The sequence below is a fragment of the Myotis nattereri genome (assembly GCF_964212035.1).
Source record: "Myotis nattereri genome assembly, chromosome: 20".
NCBI lineage: Eukaryota > Metazoa > Chordata > Mammalia > Chiroptera > Vespertilionidae > Myotis > Myotis nattereri.
In genome coordinates this window covers 6,305,818-6,318,093 of record NC_138096.1, presented here as the reverse complement: position 1 = coordinate 6,318,093, position 12,276 = coordinate 6,305,818, and the positions used below count along the sequence as shown (strand labels likewise).

At 55.0% G+C, this 12,276-nt stretch overlaps 1 protein-coding gene across 1 annotated transcript in view; it reads left to right on the top strand.

The window, feature by feature from the left end:
• The first annotated feature begins 11,797 nt into the window (after positions 1-11,797).
• The window catches only part of CAPN2 (calpain 2), a 38,231-nt gene continuing 37,752 nt past the window's right edge, over positions 11,798-12,276 (top strand). The window contains exon 1 of the mRNA XM_081114431.1: positions 11,798-12,086. Coding sequence (XP_080970557.1) covers positions 11,850-12,086 — 237 coding nt within the window. The 5' untranslated portion in view covers positions 11,798-11,849. The remainder of the gene's footprint in view (positions 12,087-12,276) is intronic.

Here is a 12,276-nt window from a genome sequence, read left to right as displayed (position 1 = left end):
GCTTAGATTAGTGGGTGAGGAGGGCTCAGGACACGTCAGTTGTCATATCCCCAGGGACCAGGACCGGACAGAGCAGGTCTGGGAGCCTCATATTAATCCCTCTCCTCGGGGCTCCCATCTCCTAGGCCTGGGCTACCCTAAGGACGTGGACCACATCGGTGATTTCCGAATCTTAGCGGGTGGCAAGCTGGAAAATGGTCCCCCAGCCCTAGCCAGTGTGGCTCAGTGGATAGAGCGTCAGTCAGCGGACTGAAGGGTCCCAGGTTCAATTCCAGTCAAGGGCACATGCTCCAGTTGCAGGCTCGATCCCCAGCGTGGGACGTGAAGGAGGCAGCCAATCAGTGATGCTCTCTCATCATTCATGTTTCAAACTCTCTATCCCTCTCCCTTCCTCTCTACAAAAAATCAATAAAATATATATTTAAAAAAATAAAAATAAATTTTTTTAAAAAAGAGTACGACAGAGTTCTGATGCATGGCTGGTGGGAAGGGGAAACACTGGAAAACATCCTGCAGCCCCTCCAAATGGAACCACAACGAACATTCCACTCCATGGACTGAAAGATGGGAAAGCACAGGGCCACACCAAGGCCTGTCCTCGAAGCCGGTGACAGCAACGTTCATAAGAGCCAGAACGTGGAAACAACCCAAGCGGCCATCGGCGGACGCACGGATGAACAGATGCACACGGTGTGGCCATAGAGTGGAATAGTATGCAGCCATGAAAAGGAGCCATGAAAAGGAATGGAGTCCTGATACGCACTGCCACCCGGACAAACCCTAAAAACATTATGCCAAGTGAAGGACGCCGTGGCAGAAGGCCTCACACTGTCTGGGCCCAGTTGTAGGAAATATCCGGAATAGGCAAATCCATAGAAACACACCCAAAAAAGGAAAGCTAAACATAAAGACCGGAATACGGGTCCTGTCCATCTTGAAGAGGGATCGATGGGTGGGAGAGGAGCACAGGGCTGTTGGGAACCAGGACCGGGCCAGACGGAGCCCTGCCCTGCCTGCGGCCATGCCCGGATGTCGCCTCTCAGATCAGCTGAGATTCTAGCTAGCTGACAGCAGGCGGTTGGTCTGGTCGGTGGTAAGGAGGCTGTAATGGTATCAAAGCCGGGATGTTGCGGCTCCAGCAGCTGGTGGTCTCTGCTGCCCCCTAGAGCCCTGTGTGGTCCCAGCAGGCCTGGTGGACCCCTTAAAGCCAAGCGCTTGGTGTAACTTGGTCTCTGTACCCACACTCGTATCCTGTTTTGTTCCTCAGAGGGTGGTTTTTCTGAAAACACCTAGAAAGATTATCTTAATCACGTTTTTCATGACTAGGGCGTTCTGAAAATTGAGAAAGCGGAAGAATCCTGCATGCATCCCGCCTTTCCAGTCACGGCTATTTCAGGGTCACTGGTGGGTAGGGCAATGTTTTTCTTTATAGGAGAACTAGAGGCCCGATGCATGAAATTCGTGCAAGAGTAGGCCTACCCCCAGCTGCCGGCACCAGCTTCCCTCTGGCACCCGGGACCCGGGCTTCCCTCTGGCACCTGGGACTCAGGCTTCCCTCTGGCTGCCAGCAAGCATCTGGGACCCGGGCTTCCCTTGCAGCCCCGGCTTCATCCAGAAGGTCGTCCGGAAGGTCGTCTGGAAGGACGTCTGGTCTAATTAGCATATTACGCTTTTATTATTATAGATTGCAGCTATGGGAAAGCAAGCGATAGAATTAGAAGTCACCATTGTCAGCCCTTAATGGTAAAACTATCAGATAAAAGGCTAATGAGGAACTTGATAATGAATCTATCTGAGCTCACTTATTAATCTGTGCATCACCAAAAAAGGGGGCGCTAGTGCCTTCTTACCTGATACAGTAGGATGTACAACACAGGCCCACCTGGGAGGACTTCTGTCCTCTCTCTGAAGCGGAACTTGAACCGACTCAAACGTCCAGATCCAACTGCATCTTTTAGAGAAAAATAAAGGGTTAAGCAGGGTTTTCCAAGGTCTGTACTATTGACACTTGGGACCAGAGTTCTTTGTTGGGGGAGGGGGAGGTGTTCTGTGCATCATAGGATGCCTAGCAGCACCCTGGCCGCCCCTCACTAGTGTCAGTAGCACCCCTGCCGTCATGGCAACCAACAACGTCCAACATTGCCGAGTGCCCCCTGAGAGGCAAGAGCGCCCCCAGTTAAATGCCACTGGGTTAGAGACACGTGCTCAATGACACCATGAGGATGCAGTCGGCCAGCAGGGCAGCCCACATCCAGGGACTGCGAGGGCAAGAGAATAAAGACTGCATCGCATTTTGGCTTCCCGCTCTGACCACCTCTCCCCACCTCCACTCGCAGATGCTGGTCCCTGATGGACTCTGCATGTCCCCCTCCTTCTCAGCTCCTGCTTCCCGGGAACCCAGCCCCCAACAGTCACTCAGTTTAATGCTCTCCTGTCACTATCGTGAAAGTGTACAAGGGCCTTGTATATGAATCTGCAGAAACCTGAGCCAGAAAACTCTTATAACCACTTGTAATATCAAATGAATACTATTTTTTTTAAATATATTTTACTGATTTTTTACAGAGGGGAAGGGAGAGGGATAGAGAGTTAGAAACATCGATGAGAGAGAAACATCGATCAGCTGCCTCCTACACATCTCCTACTGGGGATGTGCCCGCAACCCAGGTACATGCCCTTGACCGGAATCGAACCTGGGACCTTTCAGTCCGCCGGCCGACGCTCTATCCACTGAGCCAAACCGGTTTTGGCCAAATGAATACTATTAATAAATAGTATTCATTGTATTATATAAAAGTATGACACCGAAAACTATATTGTTGCAGATTGAAAGTTTACGTTGTTTCTCATGTATTACACTTATTACAGTTTAAAAGAAAAAGTATTTTTTTAATATATTTTTATTGATTTCATAGAGGAAGGGAGAGGTAGAAACATCAATAATGAGAGAGAATCATGGATCAGCTGCCTCCTACACAACCCCCTCTGGGGATCAAGCCCACAACCCAGGCATGTGCCCTTGACTGGAATCGAACCCAGGACCCTTCAGCCCACAGGTCGACACTCTATCTACTGAGCCACACCGTCCAGGTCAAGAAAAAAAATATTTTTAAAGGAAAAAAGTTTTAGATTTTAATGGCACTTTTCCCCCTGGGTTTTGATGAATGTGGGAACATTCATTTTCATTTTTCATTGAACCCTGAATGCCTGCAGCTGGCCCTGAGCCGGGACCATGGACCACTAACTTGGCTGTCCCATAGGCGAATACTTTAAGCTATTACCAGCTATTTACACCTTCATGCGAATGAACCTCAGATACTTCCATGAAAGACGGTTTTAAAATGTTTAAGGTGCTAGGGACACCGCATCCATGGAAGACAGAGAGAAGACCATTAAGACGGGAAAGCGTGATGAGTGGGGGACAGAGGCCTGAAGATGAACCCCAAGTTTTGCTCTGAGTTAGGCTTTGTTAGAGTCTTGTTCCTGACACTGTGCGAACAGTATACACAGCCAGGCTATTGAAAACTAAAAATTAGATGTCATTTATTTGAGTCACACACAAAAACAAATTCCCTTGCCACCAAAAGTACACACTCCAACCACATGTAAAACGGAACAGTCAGGGACATCATTCAATCTCCTGTTTAAGACTGGCTCCGAATGGCTCGGCGTTGGAGAGCTGGGGCTGCTTTTATCCTCTGGGGTGCTTTCGAGGGAAAACAATTTCTCGGGGTTCCAAGCAGAGAAAAATATCTGGAGTTAATTAAAATGTGTTCCCACTGTCATTCTCCATGTGGGCAGAAGAGCTAATGTGTCGTTAGGGTATCAGCAAAAGGCGAGTCAAAATAGGTTGCTGGTGGATTGAACGCACCCCTCCTGGGACACGCTCAGACTTGGTTTTTTGCATTCTGCTGTGTGTCTATTTGCTATTTCTATTTCCATGGCCACCCTGTGCAAAAAGTGGGGACTTGTTCGTAACTCTCGCTACGGGTCGTGGAACAAACCTAACCAGTCAGACTCAGAACCACCCGGAAAGGGAGAAAGAGAAGAACGAACCCAAGAAATTTTGCCCGTAGTTTTGAGCATATATACTCAGTTAAGACAAAAAAAAAAAACACAAAAAAACTATAAACAAATATTGAACATGGATGAGTAGTTCTCGTTTTCACAGTGTACAGGTTAGCAATTCCAAACTACTTTCCGTGCATTCTTGGGCTAAGCAAAAATGGAGAAGTATACGAAAAATGACGGGAAAGGGAACTACAGATACGCAAAGAGGGAAATTTACAACAAACCATGTGGCGCTGCTTTGGAATTGAAGGTCAGGTATAACTTCTCATGCGTTAAAACCTGATTTCATTATTCATGTATCCATTTATCCACGTGTCTGTATTTGCCTGTCCTCTCGTGATTTATTTACCCAATCACGAGAGAACCAGCGGATGGTAAAGGTGGTTCTGAGAGCATGTAAGAGACGAACTGTTACAGGTGCTGAGTGAAGGTCGTTAGAATTTCTGGGTTACATACAAAACTGGGGAACGCCATACAGGGTCCTAAAACTGTAACCTTTCGGGTTGTGGGGGTGGGGGTGGTTTTTTTGATTGGTTTGGTTTCTGACTTTGGTTTTAGTTTAGTTTTGTTGTGTGTTTTTTTACCTGAAAAAAATTATTTGCATGTGTACTAGACAAACACGTACACATTGGCAGGTGACTTTGTAGAGTCTGGGCCCTGGGCAGCAGAGGATGGCCAATCAGAGGCACAGCCTGCCCTCAGGGTCTGAAATCTTGGTGCTTCCATGGCAACAAGCGCCCGGGTCTTGCCTTGCAAACACCATTCTCCACCGAGATGAGCCAGGGCTCCCTGGGGAAATGGCCTTTCAGGGGAGATTTCCTTTTCTTGGCTTTGCAGCAGCCATACTGCCTTCTGCCATGAGGTGGTGCCAACGCAACACCAAGAAGGCCTTTGGAGCCGATGACTGGGTGTGACGTCACCCACCGCTGCTCACACCTGACTCTAGGCCAGTGGCTCCCCACCTTGTGTTGGCCACGCCCCACCTCAGCATCTCTCAAATCCTGATGCCCGCCCAGTGACATATCATCCTTATTATTCAAAAAGTGAACCCCTGCCCTAACCGGTTTGGCTCAGTGGGTAGAGCGTCGGCCTGCGGACTGAAGGGTCCCAGGTTCAATTCCGGTCAAGGGCATGTACCTTGGCTGCGGGCACATCCCCAGTGTGGGGTGTGCAGGAGGCAGCTGATCGATGTTTCTCTCTCATTGATGTTTCGGACTCTCGATCCCTCTCCCTTCCTCTCTGTAAAAAATCAATAAAATATATATTTTTTAAAAAAGTGAACTCCTAGTCACGTGGAGGAAGCCTCGAAGGCCATGAACTTGGTCTAAGCCAGCGGTCGGCAAACTACGGTCCCTTGAGTGTGGCTCTTCCACAAAATACCACGTGCGGGCGCGCACGTACAGAGCGATTGAAACTTCGTGGCCACACTCAAGGGGCCAAAGAGCCGCACGTGGCTCGAGAGCCACTGTTTGCCGACCACGGGTCTAAACAAGCTTCCAAAGAACATGGCATCCATGCAAGTCTCGTCCTTCTCCCTCAGGGCCTGCCCTGGGGGTGCGCGGGCTCTGGGGACATGGGGGTGGGGCGTCTGCAGCCCTGGTCAGTCCCACCTCCAGGAAGGAGCCTCTGGTGCCCCCACATCCCTGGGTAGGACCCAGGGCCCACTCCCCGGACACCTGCCCCTTCCCCGTCCAGGCCGACCAAGGCCAGGACGCTCACCGCCTTGACCCACTTCAGCGGCTCCCTCGCCGCCCTTTCCAGGCCCTGGAGGACCCGCCCTGCCCACCTCCCGCCTCGCCTCGGGCCTCCTCTGGGCCTCATCACATCACCCCACTTTACCCACCTCCCCACCCCATGCTCCAATTCTCCAGGCCAAGGACGTCCCCAAGTTTTCCTGGTTTCCAGGACTCTGTGGTTGGCCTGGAAATGCCTGGGCTGAGAGTTGATAGCCAGACTCCCTGAAGAGCACCCCCTACCCCCACCCCAATACCAGCACCAGCACCCGCACCCGCACCCGAGAGGTGGGCCGGGTCGGCCACATAGAGGGAGGTGAGGAGGGAGACATCGGACCTGCTTGCAAGGCCCGTGAGCAAGACATTCTCCCTTTTCCCCTAGAGTCCGCCTCACCAGAGCCCCAGCCTGGGGGCGATCTGATTCTCTTGTAAAAGCAGATGGTGCACCCCCTCCACCCCCCCCAACCCCCCGCTCTAAACACAGAAGTCAGAAACAATCAGGGCAGATGTCAAACCTGGGCTCCTCAAACTCTCCATTCAGGGACCCCTGGGGCACCCCCCACACACCCATCCCCCGCCCCATATCAGTAACACGAAGTCTGAAGACACCCCGGGCTTTGCCTTGGGTAAGCTTTGCCCCAGGAAACCCCCCAGGTGTCAGGGACTCTGCCAGGACCACACGGTGAATAAGAAAGACACATCCGTTTTAGTAACTTGCAGGCCGGCAGGTGATCAGACACACAGATACCGCTACTCCCGGCCCATAGGTGCGGTGCCAGAAGTTACAGAGGCGATAGCGCTAAGGATTCCTTACTGTGCTTTTCTGTTTATCTCCAAACGCACATCACAGAATGTACATCCGAGAGCACTTATGTCTTGATGTGACTTGCACTGTTTTAAATTTTTTTAGCTAATCCTCACCCGAGGGTATTTTTCCATTGATTTTTAGACAGAGTGGGAGGGAGGGGGAGAGAGAGAGAAACATCAATGTGAGAGAGACACATGGATTGGGCCGGGATTCGAGCCTGGAGGGGATGGAGCCTGCAACTGAGGTCCGTGCCCTCGGGACCGGAATCGAACCCAGACCTTTCAACCCTCAGGCTGACGCTCTATCCGCTGAGCCACACCAGCCAGGGAGTGACTTGCAGTTTTGATCAGAGCCTACACTTCTGGGGTGGAATCTCCCCCGGACACGCCCTTCGGAGTGTGAGTCAGGAAGCCTGGGCCTCCCCCACGTCATCCGAGAGAGCAGTGACGGGCCCACAGCACCGTCAGCGCTCAGCAGAGGCTGGGCACAGCCCGAGGAGCAGGCTGGGGTGGGCCCCACTCTGTGAGCCTGAGGCCGAGGAGCAGGCTGGGGATGGGCTCCAGCCTCGCTTGGGCCCAGGCCGGGCTCTCGGCCGCTCATCGCCAGCAGTGACAGAAGAGGGGGTGACCCTGCCCTCCTGGCCCACCTGAGCCTGGGGCTTTTGTGGTTCCCATTCTCGCTGTGAGAGCTGGAGAGGCTCCCGGCTCTGAGTCAGACCCTGGCTCTGTGGCCACATCCCTAGGAGGTGACTCAGGCCCAGACTCCGCTCTGAGGCCCCGCCCATGTCACACTCCCTTCTGTGGGCCCCGCGGGGTCTCCGTGACCTCTCAGCTGCTGGGCAGGGCCTTTCTCTGGAAGGAGGGAGCCTTGGACCCCGACTGACAGGTGACAGCGGGGGGTGGGGCTGACCGGCTCCTCCTTGGAGAGACTGATGCAAAGGCTCTACATCCCATAGAGGCCCCGGCCGGTGTGGCTCAGCGGATAGAGCGCTGGCCGGCGGACTGAAGGCTCCCGGGTTCACTTCGGGTCAAGGGCATGTACTGCGGTTGCCGGCTCGATCCCTGGCCCTGGTCGGGGCATGTGTGGGAAGCGACCAATCAGTGTATCTCTCTCACATTGATGTCTCTCTCTCCCTTTCTCTCTCTGTCTCTCTCTCTCTCTGTCTCTCTCTCTCTGCCTCCCCCTTCCTTCCACTCTCTAGAAGTCCATGGGAAAATATCCTCGGGTGAGGATTAACAAGAACAACAGTAACAAAATCCTATGGAGATGTAAGTTAGAAACCATACAGACAACGGCTTGGGTACCACCAAGCATCATGTGCTGCGCCTGGAAGCCCAAATCAATGGTCCAAAACATATATTCACGTCCATGGAAGAGTCTCCTCTGTATATAGACTGAGAAGAGAGCAGAAAACAAGTTAAAAAATCAAAACCAACCTCTCAGAGGAGGTAGACCCGCCAGCCAGTGTAATGCCCCGGCTGCTCGGCCCCAAGCCCCGGCTGCATGCACAGGGGGCCCTGTCATCGGACGTTGGAAGCAGAGAAAATGTCAGGTTGAGACAGAAAAAGCCCCAACAGCCCTCACAAAGGCGCAGGCAGAGAAAAGGCAGCTGGTGAGAGACTGAGAAAGGACAGCCAGGAACTGGAGAAAAAAAAAAAAAACAGCAGAAGAGGGGTGTCCGGGAAGCAGAGGGGAGAAGGGATGTTAAGGGGGGAAGGCAGCATGCCTGGCCGCCACAGGAGGCACCAGGCCAGAGCCGGGCACCCCGCTGGGCCAGGAAGGGGCGGCCATCAGGGAGGTGGCCGCTGCCGTGGGCAGCGTGCTGATGAGCGAGGGCAGCAAGCCCATTCCGCCCCCCTCGCTCTGCAAACCGCATTGCCCCGTATCCAGGGCAGAGGCGCCCCAACGCAGCCTGGCGTTCAGATTCCAGCTCCACTACCCGCTGGCTGGGTGACGCCAGGCGAGTCATTGAAATTCTCATGCCTCCTGGTTTGTAAATGTGGGAAAATGGCAAGACTGATCTCACAGAGTTTCTGTGAGGCTTAAATGACTGACTATGTGCAGAGTGCTCAGAGTCTCCCCGGAAGCAACGGCTAACATGAAGCTAGACGTGCCGGAGCCTTGCCCAGCCGGCCCATGTGGCTCAATGGTGGAGAGTCGACCCATGAACCAAGAGGTCACTGGATCAATTCTGATGGAAGCCCATTCCCCAGGTTGCAGGCTGGATCCCCGGCAGGTGGGGCCATGTAGGAGGCAGCCCATTGATGTTTCTCTCTCTCTTTCTCTCTCGTCCTTACTCTCTCTCTTAAATCAATAAAAACATTTTTAAAAAGTGCAAGAGACTTATCGGGGGTAACGCCTGTGAGAGATGAAGGGGAGAAGGAGCAGCGGACTTAGGGGAGCCCTAGACCCCCTGGCAGGTCCGGCACCTGGGAAAAGAGAGAGAAGGAGAGACAAGGCTAATGGACAGATGGGCGGGGCTAACTGAGCTTCTCACTTCCCATCCATGGGGTGGGGAGCAGCACGCATCCCTCCCCGCGTTCCCTGGACAGGCCTTGTGAGAACAGAGGGCAGAGGGAGGGCAGAGGGAGGGCTCCGGAAGCGCCTTTAGAGGGAAGGTGCCCGGGGCTGTGGATGACAGCATCACCGAGAGGCAGCACGGATTCCCACCCCTTGAGATTCCGCCAGGAGGAACCCTGAACCCTGCAGAATCCATAGCATCGCCCCATCTTAAGAGGCGAGAGACCTGATGGTTAGTATTTTTATTTATTTTTTAATATATTTTTTATTGATTTCAAGAGGAAGGGAGAGGGAGAGAGAGATAGAAACATCAATGATGAGAGAGAATCATGGATCAGCTGCCTCCTGCACGCCCTCTATTGGGGATCGAGCCTGCAACCCAGGCACGTGCCCTTGACCGGAATTGAACCGGGGGAACCTTCAATCTGCAGGCCAATGCTCTATCCACTGAGCCAAACCGGCTAGGGCCGCGGTCGGCAAACTGCAGCTCACGAGCCACATGCGGCTCTTTGGCCCCTTGAGTGTGGCTCTTCCACAAAATACCACGTGCGGGCGCACATGTATAGTGCGATTGAAACTTCGTGGCCCGTGCGCAGAAGTCGGTATTTTGTGGAAGAGCCGGTATTTTGTGGAAGAGCCACACTCAAGGGGCCAAAGAGCCGCATGTGGCTCGCGAGCCTTGGTTTGCTGAGCCGCAGTTTGCCGACCACTGGGCAATGGTTAATATTTTTAAAATGGCAAATGACCCTACAAACACAAGATATAACTGATTCCTGGCAACGTTGTGGTTCGGGGAACCCTGCTATGAGCAGCCCTCCCAGAGACGGTGTTGGGTGGGCTCTGCCCCTTCCGCCGCTTGGCCAGGGTGGGTTGTAATGCCCTGAGCCCTGCCTGGCTGGGGAGAGAAGGGATCAGGGGCCCAGGAAGCCATCTGGACTTTTTGAAGCTTGCTTTCTGGAGTTTTCCTCTCCTCCTCCTCCTCCTCCTCTTCCTCCTCGAGGGGCCTCCCATCTTTTGCAACCCCAGGGACGGCTCATCCTGTCTCCTACTCAGCTCTCCCTTATCGCACAGGCCTGTCCCAGCCCACCCCCGCCCCAAGCTACAGCCGCAGGAAGGCAGGAGCCGCTCCCAAAGGGAGAGATGTCTAAAACAAAGCCGTTCATTGTAACATTCTCTCTGAGTCCTTTGAATTCACATCTCAGACCTGAACGAGAGAGGAAAGATAGGGCTGGTTTAGCCTCAGCCTCAGCCCCTGCCATGCCCTTCGCCCTCCCGAGCCGGAAGTCGGAGGGGCAGGACCGCGTCTGGGGCGGTGGGCCAGGCTTGCTCTGTCTGCTACCCACCCTTTAGCTGCCTCTATTTTCCCATCCATACAATGGGAAAGCAAGATTTCCCTTTCCCCATGCCTGCAGGTGGTGCCTGAGGCCACTCACACCATCCAGGGCCATGGCCCTCTCACACACTCTCTCTCACACACACTCTCTCTCTCACTCTCTCTCTCTCTCTCTCTCTCTCTCTCTCTCTCTCTCTCTCTCACACACACACACACACACACACACACACACACACACACACATACTCTGCTGGCCCACGCCCAGCCCAGGCAGCTCTGGGTGATCCCAGCTGCTTCTGACTCACCCCCTGCCCTCGGGGCTGGGACTCACTCCTGGAAGCTTCCGGGTGATGGGTGAGGCCACGGAGAGTGTGTGTCTGCGCCCGGGTGTTCCCCTGAGCCGCACTGTCTGGTCCTAACCTTAGCTTTAGCTCAAAGGCCATGGACACCTCATTTTCCATCGGCTCCTAGCCCTCTCATGTATGTGCGGGTTCCCCATGCATGTATGTGGTTAAATTAGGCTATTTCTCTTGCTAATCGTGTCCATTTAATTATTAGACCAGTGGGAGAATATAGAAAGGTAGAGGAAACTTTCTCCCGCCCCCCCCCACACACACACTTACACGAAAAAATTATTGGCGTTTATTTGAAATTCAAACTTAACTGGGAGAATGTATTTTTTATTTCCCAAACCTGTCACCCCTGAGATCAAACAGCTGGCCAGCAGCAGGGTAGCATCTGATCATATATATCCCCTTGGCGGTGACTTCAGCCCTTGTTCTGCCTGTGACTAGCTGTGTGGCCTGGAATAAAGTCCCTGACCCTCTCTGACTCGGTGGATGCATCTGTAAAATGGGCGCAAGAGCAGCAGGACAACTCTCACCCGGCTGCTGCAGGAGGAGGGATTTAACGAGGTCCCCGCTGCATCGCCCCCCCGGACAGCGGCGCGAAGTTGGGGCCCAACAGACGGCAGCCAGTGCCGTCTCCCCGACCTCACCCCCTGATCCACTGGCTCACGGCGGCTTCCTGCAGAGTCACCCCTTCCCGGCCTCCGGTTGGGCCGCTGTCCTCCCAGGAAGGAGGAAAGGGCCGGGCTGGGTGTGGTGTGCGCCCTGGTGCGTCCCCACCTTTTCCGCCCGGAGCGCCGGGGTCGGCGGCTGAGCTTCCCCGCGCGTCCGCAGGCGGCAGCACCGGCCCCGGTCCCGGCCGCGCTCCGGGCCGGCGGCGAGGCCACACCCCGCGGGGAGGCGGGCGGGGCGCTTCCCGGTGAATCATCGCCGGCAGCCGCAGTCCCGCTGCCCAGCTCCGGGCCCGGCCGCGCCCCTGCCGCGCGCAGCATCGACCCCGACTCCCCCGTGCGCCCCGATCGCGCGCAGCGGGCACCATGGCGGGCATCGCGGCCAAGCTGGCCCGGGACCGGGAGGCGGCCGAGGGGCTGGGCTCGCACGAGAGGGCCGTCAAGTACCTCAACCAGGACTACGAGGCGCTGCGGGACGAGTGCCTGCAGGCCGGGGTGCTCTTCCAGGACCCCTCCTTCCCCGCCGTGCCGGCCGCCCTGGGCTTCAAGGAGCTGGGGCCCCACTCCAGCAAGACGCAGGGCATCGTGTGGAAGCGGCCCACGGTAGGAGCGGGGCCGCGGGCGGGCGGGGCGGGTGCGGGCCTGGCCTGGCGGCGGGTGCCCAGGCCCCGGCGGGGGTGGAGAGCGAGCCCGCACCGCCCGGGAGCCACCGCCCGCAGCCCCGCGGGGATCTGATCGCGCGCACCCCCGGGGCTGCGGGCCCGTTACCCGGTGCGGGCGCAGGGCGCTCCGG